This window comes from Convolutriloba macropyga, chromosome 15 (assembly GCF_964194025.1).
Source record: "Convolutriloba macropyga chromosome 15, txConMacr16.3, whole genome shotgun sequence".
NCBI classification, from domain to species: domain Eukaryota; kingdom Metazoa; phylum Xenacoelomorpha; order Acoela; family Convolutidae; genus Convolutriloba; species Convolutriloba macropyga.
This window is the reverse complement of record NC_134482.1, coordinates 39,842,367-39,862,155: the sequence shown is the minus strand read 5'-3', so window position 1 is coordinate 39,862,155 and position 19,789 is coordinate 39,842,367. Positions and strand designations below refer to the sequence as shown.

The 19,789-nt window shown below is 36.3% G+C and overlaps 2 protein-coding genes across 3 annotated transcripts in view; one reads left to right on the top strand and one right to left on the bottom strand.

The window, feature by feature from the left end:
• Positions 1 to 19,789, bottom strand: part of LOC142354270 (uncharacterized) — a 576,654-nt gene that overhangs the window by 458,163 nt on the left and 98,702 nt on the right. The window lies entirely within an intron of this gene.
• The window catches only part of LOC142354634 (uncharacterized), a 42,593-nt gene that overhangs the window by 17,702 nt on the left and 5,102 nt on the right, over positions 1 to 19,789 (top strand). For both annotated transcript variants that reach the window (XM_075406969.1, XM_075406968.1), the window contains exons 3-6: positions 12,694 to 13,041; positions 14,766 to 15,210; positions 18,310 to 18,539; positions 19,145 to 19,358. In XM_075406969.1, the coding sequence (XP_075263084.1) occupies positions 12,694 to 13,041; positions 14,766 to 15,210; positions 18,310 to 18,539; positions 19,145 to 19,358 (1,237 nt within the window). The remainder of the gene's footprint in view (positions 1 to 12,693; positions 13,042 to 14,765; positions 15,211 to 18,309; positions 18,540 to 19,144; positions 19,359 to 19,789) is intronic.

Below are 19,789 nucleotides of genomic sequence, written 5' to 3'. Positions count from 1 at the left end.
AGCAACTTTAATACCAGAAATAGGTGTTCAAAAAATGCACTCTAACCCATTTAACGAGTTTCTTGGACTCCGAATGATTCTCTTGCAAGATTTTGTAAAAATATTGCAAGATCGTGCAAAACAATGTATGGTCTTGCAAAATCTTTTCTCCAAAATATCGCAAGTTTTGTCAGTTAATCAACCCATTTGAGCACGAACTGCATTCGACAAAAAAAATTAATCCTTGAAGACTTGCGACAATTATGGGTGTAATTGCGTACTCCTTGTCAAGTTAAAATAAAATTGTACAGTAAAAAATGCTGCGTCTAAAGTAAGGTGAAAGACACAAATTTTACTGTAAATTAACCAAAATTGTTTTCAAAAGCGCTGTAATTGAACGGTTTAAATGAGCAAATAAAAAAAAACAGAGAAAAAATTCTAGGTTTAAGTTTTTCAGATTGTTTTATTGTTCAGTGATGCAGTAACAATTTATGCTTACCGACTAAATTTTAGTTTCTCTATTAAAAAAATTAACTTCGCATAATCAACTCATTTTGTATTCAATTTATCTTTTTTAAAATACTATAGATATTTTCTTGGGAGTATTCTGGGCACAATGAAAGATCATGCGGTATAAGAACCCATAAGAGAAGAACTTCCCCGAAACGAACTTTCAAGAATCTTGCAATATAACCATTCATCTTGCAAGATCTTGGAAGACATCCGTCGTCTGGCAAGATCTTGCAAGATAGCAATCATTTTGCAAGATCCTGCAAAGGTCTGGAGAAAGTCATATTTGACGTTGCAAAAATAAAAATGTGAACATATTTAGCGGACAAATTATCATTTTCAGGTTCATGTAACAGTAATTGTGTGATTAAATTTTGGGTTCTTCTAGCTTGCAATATTTCCACCGTTCATTTTCTGAAATTGCTCAGTTTAAGAAAACATTAGCAAGCAAATTGTAAACTCGGGTCTTTTCCGTTGAAATTTATTACGCCCTTAATGGATATATAGTCACACACGAAGTAAACAAATTCATTTATGAACAGTTTTGCCTGTTTATTTTACGGAACATAAAATTTCCTCGAACAGCTAAGACTATATGCATCAATAATTCTTCGTCTTGGTTGCTTCTCAAATTTACCCAAGCGTCTGCGTAAATATTCAAAAGTTTTATATCAAATTTTGAATCTATTCTGCCAACACCCCCCCCCCCCCATCTACCCCTCCCAATGTTTTTTGACCCCCCCCCCCCCCCGCCTATTATAGAATTTGTTGTGTTTCGTAGCACATTTTCTATGTAAAATAATAGCACGTGACCCTAGTGGGCATAGAATTTTAGAGCCCACAGAGCCGTGGAGGGGGGGGGGGGGTGAAGGAGGGGACATATTAGGCCTCAAATTTTTATAGCTGATTTAAAGATAAAGACTACAATTTTAAGAAAAACTCACATATTTCAGGTTATATAAAACTATTTTAATTAAGAATGATTTAAAATTGTTCAGTTTGATATTAAATTCTAAACTGATTCTGCGTTCAATTGTTTTTAGCTAAGCTATAGTACCAAACTGTAGCGATAGATTAGTTTCTTCAAAAATTACCAAATTTTACAAATAATTTGTAGATAAAAAAATTTGTAGAGAAAAAATTTTTTAAATGATTTGAATCTACTTTGTTCATGAGCCACCATTTTATACCCGTTTTAGTGTTTTATTTACAATTGTCGAAAAAATTATTATTTTTATCCAAATTATCAATTTTTATTTGACAATTTTATTGAAGATTTATTGAATAGAGCGTCTACATTATTAAACAATGTGATCTGCATTGGTGTTATGACCTTCAACGCATAAATTATTCATACAAAGTAATAATACATGTTCACACAAACGTCTCACTTTTCAAAATTGTTCATATTGAGAGCGAAAAATGGACCCCCTACCCGTTACTGCTGTAATTTGCTGGTAAGTTATATTAGACAACTTTCAAGTAATTAAGTCCTCACTGTTTCTGAATATTGAGTTATTAAAAGAAGTGGTCTAGATATAGTGGGATGAATTCGATAAATTGATATAAAAACGGCCCAAAAGGGTCTACTGAATTTTCCTGAGCCTTGAATGTTTCCTCGAATGTTGGACAATGCCGACTGAGCCCCCCCCCCCCCCCCCCAACCCCCTCAGCTTAATGCCCAGATTGAGGTGACAGATCTCAGCGCACTCTAATCAGACCGTTTGAGTTTCATACGGTGTACAATACTGCCAAAAATGCAGGGATTAAGTGATAATTTTTAGTTTTTATGCATACGAATCAATAAATTTTGTCCTGTTTTCACAAAGCAGAATTAAAATCCTTTTGACAGCTTTCGTTTAATTCTAATTTTTAATAAATCTTTTTGCGGTGGATTGTCTAACAAACTTTGTTTTTACCAGTTATCTTTGTATAAGGGCTGTTGAGCAAAAATATCTTTCAAATAATATGTCCCTTATCCGTTGTATTGTAAGATTTTTCAAAACTGCGGTTTAAATGTTTTTGAATCACGCACTAGTAAGTTCTCGTCAGTGCTGGTTTCTAGAAAACGACAGAATTTTCGATTTAGAGTGCATTCTGTGTGTTTGAAGCAAGACTATCTGACTGTGGAGAAGTCACTTCTCGAATATCTAGGGGTTATTGGCCAGATTTTTCGAAAGACTTCATCATAGTCACACAACTTATATGATTTTATATGATTTTAGTACAAATTTTTGCTGAAACTCCGTTAACTACTCTGTAAAGTGTCAGTTGCAGAGTAAAAAAGAAAAGTACGGCAATGGAAACCCTTCACATATCCATGTCCGTATTTAGTTCAATTGCATCATTTAGTTCCATTTGAAGGGCAAGTTCTGTTATTACTTCAGTTAACTTTACTTCCTCCCATTTTTAGTGAAGTAATGTCTGTTCATAATGTCTATGCAGGAATTTCGTTTGTTCATACTATAAACAAATGTTAAAGTTACTTCCTTGTTCGTGATTGAGTTGAACAAACCTTTTTTCTTAAATTGTAATCATTTTAATTTCAGTCTCCCATTTGCAGCACTAGAACTCAGTTTAATTTAAATCTTGCAAAACGCTTTTCAATTAAGCTCAGTAATTTCGACAAGTGCCAATCGCACCGCGATTGACCATTCTAGATATTAGTAAATCAGATATAAGAAATTGGCTTGCCACTTGCGGCGCAATTGCCCACTTCGACTTGTAATAAAGCATTCGCAACTCAATTGGATCTACCCATCGCAATCGAGTATAACATGGCGCAGTCAGCAACTGACTCTAAGAAGACACCACTTCACATAGAGGCATTTTGGGAAAAGCCGACAGCAACACCTCCTCTGACGTGGGACAAATGGACACAACAGTGGAAACTGGCTCTACTAGCTAAAGAGGGAATCCATTTAGAGAATTTGTTAAACGATCCTCCAGCAACAGTTTTTACCCGCCTGAACCAACTTATGAAGAACCAGTAGAAAACATACACAAGCGACGGAAAGAGATCGGAAAGTCCGTAATCAACAACTGAAAGTAAAATGGCAAAATCGTTGTAAAAAGTTTGAGGAGATTGGGATTTTGTGTGGAGATAAGCCGTTAGGAATTTGCGAACCAAACACGATATCGTTGTCGTATTTGAGTATTGGAACGGAGGAACGACGAATCTTCAGGAGTAAACACCCCTACTTCCAAATAGAGAAACAACCTTTCAAAGAATTGTGGCAGGCAATGGAGGATTCTTTCACGAAAGTTCGTAACATAACTTACGATCGCTTTGTTTTCTATTCCTGTAAGCAGCAAAAAGGAGAGTCTGTTGAAAGTTTCTATGGTCGTCTCATAGAACTAGCGGAAAATTGTACCCTAGGTAGTGAAGAAACTACCTTGAGTCGCGATGCATTCATATTGAATATGATTGATCATGAGGCTCAAAAAGAACTGTTGAAAGAAACAGTCGAGCCATCCAAAGCATTGGAGATAGCTATACAAATGGAGATGAGGGCGCAGAATCAACAAAAGATAAACCAGAATTTGATGTCGGGCACAAACTCTGTGAATTCAATCAACAGTAACCAAAGACCCAATCGCAACGCGAATGCTCAACAAACCAAGCGAGATTTCACGCGATACGCACTTGTGCCCCAGAATTACCAATACACAAGCACTTGTATGAATTGTGGCCTTCGTTGGAGTCATAACTATAAGCAGATTTGCCCCGCGAAAGGTAAGAAATGCAATAATTGTGGCATTATCGGCCATTTCGCAAGAAAATGCCGCAAACCGAGAAAGTCACAGGACAAACACAGAGAGCCCAACAAACGAACGGCAATCAAATTGACCAGTCTCCCGAAAAGAGTGATGATGAAGAATCCGTCAATTACATAACAAGCTACCAACAACTGTATGAACAGGTGTATGACTCAAACTACGACAGTGATTCGGATGATTAAGTGGCGGTGATTTCGTCTGACTCGGTACATCAACTGGAACCACTAAATGTAGAGGTACAACTGGGAGAAATTAGAGCACTCGCAATGTTCGACTCTGAAAGAGCAGTTAGCATCATAATGGAAACTTTGGCAGACCAAATCATTCGAACCACAAAATCTGCTAAGTGGAAGGACACGAAAGAAAGAAGGAACTTGAAAAGTTTTTCAAATGAACCCATAAAAGTTCTTGGGCATTTGGAAACCACAGTAACCTACAATCAGTGGAAAGATAGAGCAGCAATGTTGACTGTGGTAGAAGATGAGCACAGAAACATAATCGGGAGGGACCTTTTCACAACCCTGGGACTAGCGGTGGTACAACAAAAACCAGAAAATGGTAAATGCGTTAATAACATTAATACCTCTACATGTAAAATTAAAGAGACAATCGCGACGCAATTTCCTCATATAGTATCAAGGATTAGTTTGTCCAAAACACATGTAGCAAAATCAAAGTTTCATCAAAAGTTTACAGCAAAGCATCAAAAAGGTCAACGTGTTCCTATAAATCTACAACCTAGAGTGTCAGAGTAATTAGAGAGATTACAAACAGAAGGTCATATCGAAAAACTATCTAGTTGCTCTGACGAAAATTTCATCTCCCCAATCGTTATCACAGTAAAGAAAGACCAATCCATAAAACTCATTAGATTCCAAAGTACTAAATAAAGCCATACAAAAAAATAAATATCAAATGCCCAATATTGATATGCTAATTGATACAATATCACAGCACCTTACCAACACACAAAACGGTCAACAAGCGTATTTCACCACATTAGACTTAAAGTATGCATATAGCCAATTAAAATTACATCACGACACAGCAAAACACTGTAATTTTAACATCATCTGTTGAGAATCTACTGATACATATAGATTCAAAACTGGTTTTTATGGTCTTACAGATATGCCGGCAGAATTTCACAAAGCTATGGACTATACACTTATAGGTCTACAAAACACGTATTGTTTTTTAGACGATATCATAATCGTCAGTACCGGCACTGAAGCAGACCATTTGGCATATGTTTTCAAATGTTTGAAAAAGCTAAATGACGATAATCTAGGAATTAATCTTCAGAAATGTCATTTCGCAAAAACCGAAATTGAATGGCTAGGCTATAAGTTTACACAAATTGGAATTTCACCCTTAGAAAGTAAAACTGCAGCAATTTTAACAATACCACCACCAACAACACTAAAACGCCTTAGATCATTCTTAGGGTCAGTACACTATATTGGCAAATTCATGCCACATCTTGCACAATTATGTCACCCACTTCGACCACTTCTCAAAAAATCAGTAAAGTTTATCTGGACAGAAGAGCACACAAAACATTTAATCTGATCAAAGAAAAAATTGCCAATAGCACAGAAAATAGCCACTATAATCCAAAACTTGAAGTTCGATTCAAATGTGATGCTTCCCGTTCCGGACTGGGAGCAGCATTGGAGCAAAATACACCAGACGGTTGGAAACCAATAGCATTCGCGTCAAGATTCCTCAATTCAACAGAGGAACGCTATACTGTTAAAGAATTGGAGTTAATGGGAATAGTTTGGTCCATTGACTATTTTAAGTACTATTTGTACGGAAAAATTTTTATAGTAGTAACAGACCATAGAGCTCTACTGTCCATACTCAAGGAGCACAGATCAAACAAATCGTATAACAGCCGACTATCACGATGGATAGACAGACTACTTTCGTTCAACTTCGCAATAGAACATATGCCAGGTGCAAAAATGGGTCTCGTTGACTATATTTCAAGGAATCCATATGCGAGAGCTAAAAAGATATCTACATATGACGAACACTTCGTTGTAGCAACAATCTCAAAAATCCGTGATTCTATGAAACACCTGATTACAAACAAACAAAACGCAACTAAAGAATTTAATAGCATATTAAAGTCAAATTTGCCTCCACACAAGTTAAAACGGCCATTCGCGCCGCAACTACCTACATTACTGAATACTAATTCACATATACGCAATAAAGCATCTGCATCACAATCACTCCCTTTACCACCGAAAACACCCTTTGTGACGCAATTATCACTTACTAATTCTAAAATTAATCCACATTTTAAACATCCATTTGCATCGCAAATGCCACTTAAAGTTACAAAATTACAATTTGCACCAAATAACTGTAAAGCTAATAATTCACATTCCATTAACAAATTTGCTGCAAAAGAGGTGCAAATGTCAGACAGTAAATAATGTGAACACTCTGAACAATTATCCCCAATAAAGCCCATTAATGGTATTAAGTCAAATAATCCACCTAATAACGCTAAATTTAGCGCGAAAGCAAAAATTCCAAAGTATAAATCCCACTTGCACAAGAATCACTCGTTTTTTGCCCAAATTCAACCTACAAATAACTCGACAGTAAATAAACAAAATAAACTCTTCGCCTTGAATAATTCAGTCAACTATATTAGTAAAATGTCGAAGGCCAAAGCTACCCGATCCAAATCAACACCAACAAAAGCAAGGGCGACGTTTTCGGATACCACCCCATCTACGCCCGGAACCAACACTACCTCAAACACTGAAACACCAACTGGTAGCATGATTGAGGAGAAAGATGATATATTGTTCACCGAAACTCTGAACAAAGTCTTCAGCATGAAGTTCCTGGTCATCTTGACAGGCAAAGATGCAATCCTCAAGGAGGTGAGGGATTGTGTCATTAGGAATGATCCAGACAGACTGCAAGAGATAAGTCCTTATCTCTTTTCATATTGGCGGGATTTGAGTGTCAAGCATGGCTGTGTGTGTTTGGATGAGCGGATAGCCATCCCAAAGTCAATTAAAGACGCGGTATTGGAGGATATCCATTCTACACATCCCGGGAGTTTTGCCATGCTATCTCTCGCACAGAAAATTTGGTGGCCATACATACAGAGAGATATACTGGCAAAAGCCAGTGAGTGCAAAGCCTGCACGGAGATTGACGAAGATACGATTCCGGGTCGATCATATCTGTCAGAGGAGCAATGGGCAGACACGGCCCTCTGTTCGGATACAGAAATTGAACGCGTCATTTGTGCCGCGAGTTCTAGAGCCAGAGCTGAGCAAGAGAAGAGGAACGACGGCGAACAACGCCTAATCAAATCGGAGGGAAATTTCCGATCAATTCCCTGCTCAGAACGCAGTATTCAAGTGAAACTAGCTAGAAAGCTCCATGAGAACCAAAGACAAAAGAAAAACCTTGATGGTTTATACGAAGTACTGGCACCTGGGAGCACAGTTTGCAAAGTTAGTCCTACGACAAGTGTAATTAAGGGGCCCAACAGACAGGAGGTGCGAGTCAGAAATTCTGACATTGCAAAATTCGGTACGCGTGCGGAAAGGGACACTGATCTAACACAATATATCGAAAGACGACCGAAAAAGATAAACGAGAAGACTATTGAACAGAAGATTCATAAACATAAGCGGGACCTGCTTAGAGAAAATACGGGAAATAAGAAAATTAAGCGAAACCAAAAGCAGGCTGACGATGTTAGTGTAGTCTCTTCAGGCAGATCGTGTATTTCCTCCGCGAGTAATGTAACCAGATCCCTCAAAATGAGAATCCCGAAGAGAAACCCAAAACATGATGAAGCTTTTATTAATCGGCCAGATTTAACACAAATTCTTCAATTAAGTCCAATTGCTCCAATCGCGCCACAATCGACCAACTCTGATGCACCTGGCCCATCTGCGACGCAACTGACTTCATCAAAACCACCAACGCCTATTCTCAGAAAGTCAAGCAAGAGACAGCTCACGATTAGCGATACCTCTGATTCGTACACCTCTTCGGTACGAAAAAGTAAGTGAACTCTGAAAAAGAAGACGTCTCAAACTCTCGTAGAAAAAGTCAGGAATACTGAAGGTTACTCTGAAAGTGTGCATCAGGATATTGGAGAAACTTCTACAAGAAGTTCAACGGAATGGACAGAAGATCCTCAAAATTTGCCAAGGGAGATGACTGCACTCCAAGCAGAAATTGAGGAAAATTCTGATACAGAGTAAACATCGTCAAACTTCATAAACTCTTATATTTTATTTATTATTTAATATTTTATTATTTAGTAACCGGTGAATACTTATTAATTTTCTGATTTTAATTAGTAATTTTATTTTTCTTTCAAAGAGGGGGAAATGTCATACGGCAATGGATACCCTTCACATATCCATGTCCGTATTTAGTTCAATTGCATCATTTAGTTCCATTTGAAGGGCAAGTGCTGTTATTACTTCAGTTAACTTTACTTCCTACCATTTTAGTGGAGTAATGTCTGTTCATACTGTCTATGCAGGAAATTCATTTGTTCATACTATAAACAAATCTTAAAGTTACTTCCTTGTTCGTGATTGAGTTGAACAAACTTTTTTGCTTAAATTGTAATCATTTTAATTTCAGTCTCCCATTTGCAGCGCTAGAACTCAGTTTAATTTAAATCTTGCAAAACGCTTTTCAATTAAGCTCAGTAAATTCAAAAAGTGCCAATCGCACCGCGATTGACCATTCTAGATATTAGTAAATCAGATATAAGAATTTGACTTGCCACTTGCGGCGCAATTGCCCACTTTGACTTGTAATAAAGCATTCGCAACTCAATTGGATCTACCCATCGCAATTTCATTTCTAGCTAGAGGTTTTTTTGTTTACATGCGGCATTTTGACATTGATTTTCTGTTTTTTTTTTCCTTATTTTTTTTATCTAATTTTTTTTATAAAATGGTTTTCTCAATCCACTCATAGTCCTTTCTAGGTCTAGTTTTTCTGTTTAGTCGATGAAAGTTTTTTGAATTGTACGTCAGGACTTGTCCTGCTATGTTTTTTTTTAAGATCTGTTCACACATTTTCATGATTTTTGAAGTCAAAATGGAGTAGTGATTTTGGTCACGCCGAAACAGGAAATGGAGCGAAAAAGCGAGTTGTCTTGCGGCGTGAATTTTTTTTCGCTCTAATTATAAAGTAGAGTGAGAAAACGGTGTTTGAACAAAAATTCGGTTTCTCGGTAGTTGTTTTTTGTTCACATGCGGCAATTTCACTCTGATTTTTACAGTTTTTTCGATTTTTTGGATCAGACTTTTTTCTAAATGTTTTTCCCAATCCATTCACAGCTCATTCTAGGCCTAGTTTTTTGTTTGAATTAAATTTTCATTTCTTGCTAGTGGTTTTTTTGTTCGCATGCGGCATTTTGACATTGATTTTCTGTTTTTTTTCTTATTTTTTTGATATGATTTTTTTAAAAATGGTTTTCTCAATTCACTCATAGTCCATTCTAGGTCTAATTTAACTGTTTAGTCAATGAAAATTCTTTGAATTATACGTCAGGACTTGTCCTGTTATGTTTTTTTATTTCTTGGTCATGATTTTTGTTACGACCATATGACGTCACAGCCACTTTTTGTCCATTCGTTCATGCAATTTCAACTGAATTGCATGTGTGACGTCATTTTTTGCTCTTAGTGGAGCGAGTTTTTTTTGTTCATGCGCGTGATTAAATTTTTGGTCACACTTGACTTACATTACTCTCAAAAATGACTTCCTCACTTTGAAATTGACTTTTACTTACTTTAATTCAAAGAGATAAGGTCAAATTGGTGTGTGTCACTCTAATTGAAGGTTATTTGAGATCAGCTATTAGAGGCAGCAGTAACTTATATAGATTTTTAATCAAATTATAACAGATCAGCCTTCAATGAAAAGACGAGTTTTTTTGGTCTGTCTTTTTTACTGTTTCTTTAAGACTGCCGATCTACGAATCTATTGCGGCTATTTTCTGGCAATCTGCCAGCTATGTTATGAAAACTTTTACACATTCAAAGAAGCTCATCAAATTTCAACTGAGATCTAAAACATTTTCAAAATAAGCATATTCTTTTAATAGTGCATATTCTTTTGACGAGACAAAAACATGAAAACATTTGTTACTTGAAACGGTAGGGGCCCCAAAAACCAAAGAAATTATTTTATCTGAAACGCTTCACAGTAGCCGGTAAGAACGCTTCTTACCGGCTACTGTGAAGCGTTTCAGATAAAAGAATTTCTTTGGTTTTTGGGGCCCCTACCGTTTCAAGTAACGAATGTTTTCATGTTTTTGTCTCGTTAAAATGTCAAAACAAAACAAAAAGTGGCAAGTCGATCTTACGTTATGTTGCAAGAATCGAGTTGGCACAATTAAAAAAAAATGGGTAAAGAGTATTCAGATTATTAAGTTTGTGCCCTTTAGCGGTGTCGTTTTTTCACCCCTATAAACTTCACCCCTATCAATCGAACCATTTATAATTTTACTTAATTTTTTAATACATTTCGTAAATATTAAAACTGATTTTCAAGACTGTGAATTTGTTGTGTTTGGGTATAGAGTTTCGGTATTGACACCCCAAGTTAAAGGATATGCAAGGTATTTGAAAAAGACCTTAGGATGGAAACTTTACGTGGTCAAATGATAGAGGGTTGAAATGATGTGATGATAAAATAATTAAGGTTTAATGAATCGGGGTGAAAAGAAGTGAACCATTTTGATCCTTAATACATTGAGAGAACTTTAATACATTCGAGAAATCTATTTCTTTTTTGTATTATATGAGGGAGCTTTAAGCAATATGGTAATTAAGACGATTAGTAGATAATTAAAATCAGTTTTCTTGAGTAATTATGTTTTCTTTAAATGTGCTAATTGGAGCCTGATAACGTTAGGTAACGGGCTATGGACGCCTAACCTCACACTGATTGAGTTCCATGAGTTGATGTACAATACAGTAAATTTTTCTGCAAATGTTCATATTCGAATTTGGGCTGGCCAATAAGGTTGTACAACATGTACAAAAAAATGAAAAACAAAGTTACAAATTTTTTTGAGATTGAACTGTTGTAATTGTAACATGTTTTGATTAAAAAAATAAATGCATAATTTTAAGGTCACCTTGAATCTTCAACACCTAAGTTTTGTGTTGAAGATAAACAATTTCTCGATAGCGTCAACAACCGTGTTACGTCATCATATTGATTATTACCCTAAGGTTGGTTGCAGGTCAAATCAGCGCTGAATCAATATAAAGATATTTTTGTTTTTGGATGGCCAGTACTCTGTTCATGTCCCAATTTAGACTGGCTCCAGTTGACTCACGCCAACGAGGTATGCTTTATATGAGATTCGAATTTGAATTAATTCGCATAGCAAGTTCTAACCACTATAAGCTAAATGGGATTTGAGGTAATTGCCTACAAGCTAGTTAAACATAAAGATTGTGTATGTTACTATAGTAATTACCAGTTATAATCTACAGAGGTTTCAGAATAATCTGCTCAGACTTCTGGGATATGCGTTGATAAGATTAGAAAGAGACTCTATTTTAAATTTAATCAAGATTCTAGTGAAATTGAATTAACTCTTTGACATACAAAATAATCGCGTTTTTATTCAAATTTAATCTGCTCAGAATTAATTCTGGGATATGAGTAAATTTTAGACTATATAGGATAAATTCAGCTTGGTGGACCCCATGACCTCAATATAATCATAATGAGGAAAAAATTGCACGTAAAGAAACTTAAAATATAGTGGAGATGCTGTTTCAGAACTAAATTAAGTTTTTCTCTTACAATGTGCTGGTTCATTGGTCTGAGGCTCGAGTCTGGCTTCATAACGTACAATAGGTACGCTACATCACTTTGGAAAAGTTGTTTTTACAGCGATTGCAAACATAGGCGTCATGTATTACAAAAACATGAAACCCAAAAAGTCTTTTTTTCTAGGTTACTTAAATTTTCTCGAGGTTTTGAACGAACGGTCTAAACCATTACGTTGCAAAAGGTCAATTTTGCACAGAACGAACGCATTGAGAATTTGTGGACAACATTGACAGAAATTATGAATTAGCCTAAAATTCATATCTCGAATTTTTCTGTTAATTATTCATGAAGCCATTTAAAAACCGAAACTTCTCACAAGCCATCTCATCGCCAGAAGATTAGGCCTTGTTTGATTTGTGTCTAATTGGCACGGTTAAGAGAGACCGTGGAAAAGTGTGGCAAATTCGAGCATCTTTACTAGAGTAAATGTAATTAATGCAAAATCAAGAGAAAAAGTTGTAATTTTTTGGTGGTCCATTGGTTTGAACCCTCTGTCGTTTCGATATAATGTAAAGTGTAAAATAAAGTTTTCAAAAGATTCGTTATTTCTAGCTTTCAAGCCAGTCGAACAAATAGTCGCAGGCCGCTCTGCCCAAATCTCACCCACTTGCTGCTCGGTTAACGCAGTCCCTCCTCACCCGAACCGGATAACTCCTGGCAATCAGCACCAGGTAGGATCAGACATCACCCAACAACATCAACAACAACAACAAATCCACCACCCCGTGTGCCATCGGGTGTTCAGTCCCTCCTCAGGCGGACCAGGCGGAGTGGGTGGAGTTTCAGGTGGAATGCAGCATCAGCAACCGATGGGGGGTCAAGGGGCAGGATCAATGGGGGGCTACAATCAGCAACAAGACTACACAACTCCCCCGTTTCCGCATACTACGCATTTTACAGGTACCATTTTTTACAAGAAGTCATTGACCATAATATGTATTTTCTGACTCGGACTTACTGTATACTGTTTCAGTACACGCTATACTGTTTCAATAATGAATCAGTCTGATTTTACACTGTTTCATAATAATTTCAGTCTGTTTTTGCACTGATCCATAGTATGATCATGACAGGACATATAGCATACTCAGGGTAATTTTCCCGGGCAACTTTCTCTAACTCTTATTTTAGACTGATTTTACGCTGATAAGATTAGAAAGAGACTCTGTTTTAAATTTAACAAAGATTCTAGTGAAATTGAAATAGCTGTTTGAGATACAAAATAATCGCGTTTTTATTCAGATTTTAAAAGCTTCCATTTACGTTTTCCAATTAATTTTTATATTATTCTCGAAACGAGTCGCAAGTCCTGATCTTTGTATGGTTCCCAGATTTTTATCAGCTTTTTTGAATTTTTATTTATTTGCTTTATTTATTTGATTAGGGGATGAGATTGTTGGAAAAATCGAGACATATAACCAAAATGATGCAAACTTTTTTGCTCTTAGATAATGTTGTTGCTTGACGACTGTGCGCAAAATCGACTGAAATTTTCTCAAACTATAATTGGAACATTTTTTTTTTGAAAAGTTTGCATTTAGTTCCCCGTCCTTGTTATCATTGTAAAACAGAGTGAATTAGACTGATATTGTCACATCTTGCTGTGTAACTCAATAATACATATGGCAATTCCTGTAGTGATGTCAGCTTTTTTGTGAGTTTGGTAACCAATTTGAAAAATTTAACTATTTGACAAAGTTGTAAATTCCGAGGAAAATAAGTTATCAATCACCCATGCAAATTGGTGAGTTTTTTATTCTTTTTCATTAATGCATATTGCCATAAGATGTAATTCCAATACGGAGTTTAATTTATCCCAAAATTTATTGGTTTTTTCTTATGAATATTTTAAGTTATTCACCCTAGAACCTATAAATTCTTTAAATCTTAATAGAAATTATAAAAATTATTCCTATTAATTATTCATTGCGATCTATCCGCTGCTTCACAATTTTACAGCTAAAAATTTGGGTGAAAACTTTGTTTGTATGACAGTATCAATGATAGTACTCGATAAATTTCGTCTAGACTTTAAAGACAGGAATTTTACTTCAATTTCTGGCGCCAGTTTTTTTTTTGAAAAAGTCGCCTTTTGAAAAAAAATTTCTGGTTGTATACATTTTTTCATTTTTGTTTTTTTTCGTTGCTTCCATTGCCATTAATGATTTTGATAATTTCTCAAATGATACTGGGGCGTGATTTGAATCATGTGGATTGACATGTAAATGTTTAACCTTTGATCATAGTCGTGAAATTTACACGTTTTGATTTTTAATAACTGTTCAGAAAATCTTGCATGGTAAAATGAACTTAGTAAGAGCAGAAATATTTGTATAAATGCCTTAACTTACTGCTAGATTAATTAATTTTTATTTGTGTATTTATTTCTGGTTCATTTGATTATAATGAACAGACTGAAATAAGGGTATTCGCCAGACCGAACAGACCAAAGTTGCCATTGGCCAGACGGAAGGCGCGACCCACATTTTTTCCAGACCATTGGGGACGATCGCACCGGACCCCCCTGTCCGCGGCCCAAGTCGGTCTGGCCAATACCTGTCTTGGGTCGCGGACTTCATCCTGGGTATATATTAGTTCAAAATACTTTGTGGGTATTTTCCCAGGAGCCGGGGGTATGCGAAGTGTAAGTCCCTGTTCACCTGAACAAACCTTCTCGAACAAGAAGAAGAATCTTTCCCAATCATCCATCAGTCTGCCAGCTATGAAACCAGTCGACCCCTCCCTCCCCTCTCAAGTTGTGACTGAACAACCTCAAGTCGATGCCATCAGTTTGGGTCGCGAGAGTCTGCGTCGAAGTCGGGCCGAAACTGAACCCGGAATCGTGGAACCCGAGCACATGCAGCACCATTTGAACCCGAACAGTGCCGGCGCTAATTTTCACTCGGCCGGGTCGGTGGGTGATGAGACGCGACTTAAGTCGGCAAATGGGAGTTTCGTAGAGCCGCAGCCCATTTACACATGGGGGTTTCAGTTGTGGGAGTGCTTCAGCGATACTAAATGGTGTTTAATTACTGGGCTTTGTCCTTGTGTTACAGAGTTTGTGCTTAGGTAAGTGGATCTTATCTTTTTCTGCCCACCCCCCCCCCCCCCCCAAAAAAAAACAGCTTAGAATGCGCAGGAACACGTGCCTTATTTCTACATTATGATTTACTGTGTAATGACATTTGCATGGACGTTTAACTTGGGGGTCCAAAAAGTACTGAGGTGGGGGGGGGGGGGGGGGGGCAAACGGACGGAAAAGTTATGATACCATCAAGAATAACTTACAGTTTCTGTTTTTGATATTTTTGACATTTCTCTCTTGTGGTTTATCGCTGAATACGCGTAAAATGGATCTTAGGGACAATATTGTTGAGATTTTGATGAAATATGATTTTGATGAAAGTCTTGATTTTCACCTAAGTTGAAAGTAATGTTCCCCAATTTATGCAACAACATAAACGGCTGATTAAAACAGTGTGAACCAATCACGTTTCGAAACAATGAGCATGATTAAGGTTAGATACCGAACAAGAAGGATCTCTTGATTTTGTGCGTGACGCATAATTTTCAAACAATCGCCTTTACATAAACTGCATTAAATCACTGCGCTGGGAAGGGTAAAATAGTAAAATTTTCATTTATACAGAATTTTCGCTTTACGCCTTTTGGACATTATCAACTTCATTTTGAAAAAGAATGACATGTAATGGAAAAAATTTGAGGGAAATTTGATTGCATTGGATGTTCAGGCCCAGTTTTACGTTAGTTTTCCAGAAATACAGTTTACAATTTTAGTAATTATTTGATGATAATTATTTTCCTATAAAAACTTAAAGCTATTTTGTACTGATAACATTTCATACCCTTCAAAATTTATCCTGTCTTTAGCTTTTAGGTGTTCAAAAAAGAAAAAAATCTAAAAATAGCAGTGGTTGGAAATCTATTAGCCATTACAAAATGAAAAAAGTAAAGAAGCAGAAAACAATTATCGCCAGACGTGATTTATTTTTTCAACACAACTGAAAAGTTCTTTAATTTTTGACTATTTCTGCTGTGGTTCCACGAGCAGAGCTTGTTTTTCAAAACTTTAAAAATGGTGTTTCTCGTTTTGGCAGCTGAGAAACGCTTTTATATTTATATATATATATATATATATATATATATATATATATATATATATATATATATGCTAAACCCCTAAGAAAAGGAAAAAATGAAAGCCTGTAGCTTAACTGCTTGTTGATCCATTGTCTGATGTTTTTTAAGGTTATTTTTGTTATTGTAGACAGAAACGATAGCCAAACTTACAAATCTGCATTAAATTTCCATCTCTAATTGAGATGTTTAGGTAATGTTAGCTTTATTCACCGCAAAAAAATAGTCATGGTCACGATAAACAGTAAAGGTCCAGTGAAAACCTCGGAGGCCAGTGAAAACATTTTATTCAAAAATTGGACCTCAAAAAACCGTAGAAGATGGCAAATTGTAAATAGCTGTTTTCAAAAGATCTTCATTAGTCTTCATTAGCTAAAAAGCTGGCTACCAAACATGTAATGAACATCTAGGCTTTCCCTAAGAAATTTAAAAAATATATTTAAACTTTTCAAAATCAATTAACCTATTTACATTAGATCCTTCCTTCTGAAAAAAAAATTTCAAAAAATTTGGTTGTTAATGACAATCTACAATGCACACAAAAAACTAAATTCTGCTCAGTGCAGCTGTAATTCGAAATGAGCGATAAAAGAATAATATGTACCTTTTCACTTGAAAACTTATTTATTTTAATGACTCGGAATCATATGCCACGGTCTTTAACTCAAACTAACATTAGAAATTCTGGATTGAAAAAAAAACCCGATAAAATAGTTTTACAATAAATGTTATCTGCAAAGCGAAAGTTGTGAGGAAAAGCTGTCTTGTGATCTAACTTATTCGGAAAACAATCCGTTAAACCTATCATTCGAAAACCCAACGCTGGCCTACTAATTGAAAAACGGTCTGTTGTCTGCGTAAAATTTAAATAATGGTAGCTTTATTCGCCGCAAAAAACACTCATGGTCACAAAAAAAAACAGTCAAGGCCACCTGCACTCCATTAGGACCTCGGAGGCCAGTGAAAACAAATTATTAAAAACTTGAAAATCAAAAAAATCTTAGAAGACGGTAAATAGTTAATCATGGCTTGAAAAGTTCTTCATTAGTCTTCATTAGCTAAAAAGTGGGCTACGACAACACGTTATGAACATCTAGGCTTTGCCTGCCCAAGAACGTAAAAAAAACTTGGTGTTGGAATGACTCGGAATCATATGCCACAGTCAAAATCATAAATGATGGCAAATTGTAAACAGTTGGCTTGAAGAGCTCTTCATTAGCCTTCATTAGCTAAAAAGTGAGCCACCAGAACAAGTAATGAATATCCAAGCTCTGCCTAAGAACGTAATAAAAATTATTCAATATCTTAAAAATCGATTACACTATTTACAGTAGTTGCTTCCTCACGTAGAAGAATTTTTTTGTCAATGACAATCTATAACACAGCCGAAAAACTAATTACTTCTCAGTGCAGCTGCAAATCGAAATGAGTAATAAAGGAATAATATATACCTTTTCACTTAAAAACTTGTTCATTTTAATAACTCGGAATCATATACCACGGTCGTTAACCCCAATTAACGGTAGAAACCCTGGATTGAAAAAAAACTGATAAAATTTTTTACAATAAAATATTATGTGCAAAAACAAAAGTTTTTAAGAAAAAACTGTCTTGTGATCTGACTTATTCGGAAAGCAATCTGTTAAGCCTATCATTGAAAAACCCAATATTGGCCTACTAATTGAAAAACGGTCTTTTTCTCAAAGTTAACAGGTTTACGCAGTTTCAATGTATCACAGTTTTTGGTCTAATTTGCAAAAAAAAAACAACCAATTCAAAGGATAGAAAAAAGAAGATCGGTTTCAAAAATATTACGAACATATCATTTCACGAAAAAAACATCTCTGTTTAATAATTATTATACATGCTGGTTTAGTTCCGCGGATGAAAAATTATCAAAATAAAGGTAAGGTTTGGAAGCAAGGCTATTGAAATAGAAGAGATTCAAAATTGAGATCTAAACGAATTGGTATTTTTTGCCAGGCGTAATGAAGTTGGTGTTACTTTTAGCCAGACTTTTGGACTGCAGCGACTGGCATTTTCTTTCGTAGTGTCCAGTCTGTCCATAATCGCCCTCTTGACAGCCCAGTTTTTCCTGGTTCAGCCGGGCAAAGACTCCTTGGGGGCGGGATTGAGTGATGGTTTCATGTGCAATGTGATGTTGTATTTCTTATTGATGTTGAGGCTCTTTCTTGCCTTCAAACTCAGACACAAAATCAGGAACGAATACCAGATATCAGGTACGTTCTTGGGGTCTTGATAAATTATACCCCCCCCCCCATTTCTGTCTAAATGGTGAGCGGCTTTTTCACCCCTATTACTTTCCCTAAGTTCACCCCTATCGCTAAACCCCCATTTTGTTCCTTATCTAATTGGTCCAACTAACATAAATAAGGGATATGAAGGTTTTTTGGTAAAAAAAAATTTAGCACTAATAATTTTAATTTCACAGAGTCATGAGGAGAGAAATTTGCGCGGGGGGGGGGGGGGAGTTATTAGACGGGTAAAAATAAAATATAGGGTAAATTGATCGGTTGTAAAAAGAATTAGAACCCAGCCGTAAATGGAAGGGCGTAATTACGAAAAACAGAATAGATCCGGTTTTTCCATAACCCTTATTCTAGTTTCAGTCAGTTCATTGTTTACGTGAATCAACTATCATAAAGCGATGACGTTGACGGTTAGCACTTCAGGTTCTTGATCATGTTTCCCATGGAAAGCCACCAGAGAAAACAGGAGACAATAAAAATTTCTTAACTTGCAAAAAACGACAGACTATTTTTCACACCGGAGAAGCAGAAAAAAATTGTATTTATGTTACGTAATTATTATTATGTTTTTTTAGGCAGCGCTTTGAGCGACTGTTGTGTAATCTGTGTGTGCCCCTATTGCGCTCTGTGTCAAATGAAGCAACACTACGACTACTACGACGGGTCCGATTCCGAAGATGAAGGCGACGATGCCGACTCAAACCCGACCGGGGGAGGGATTGGAGGCCTGAACTTGACTCTCTCCCCTTTCAATATTGCCTCAAATCACCCAAATAAGCAGTCGCCCAGGTAAGGCAGGCCCAAGTTAGACTCTGTTTAAGCCTTGAGACTTGATATAACATAACGTCCTCTTAATCGTACGCTTGAGAGCTTCTGTTTCTGTCCAATTTTTTTCCATGTTGGGGGGGGGGGGGGGGGGAGGGTTCTTAGCAGGTGCAATAAGTGATGAAATGATCCCATGTTGCCCAGTGAAATGGAACCTATGCTACCTCTATCAGATCTTGAGAAAATTTTTTGACCATGTACAAACATGCAAGATCTTCACATTTTTTTCAAAATTTTGAAATTTTGCCAAGATCTTATAAGAACATGTGAAGATTTGTGAAAACTTAGCAGATCAAGAACTTGGTAAGCCATCCTAGTCTTGTGAAGTAAAACAACATCTTGGCAATTCTCGACAAAATGTGCCAGGTTTCGTTTCAATGAGGGATTTCTGTATG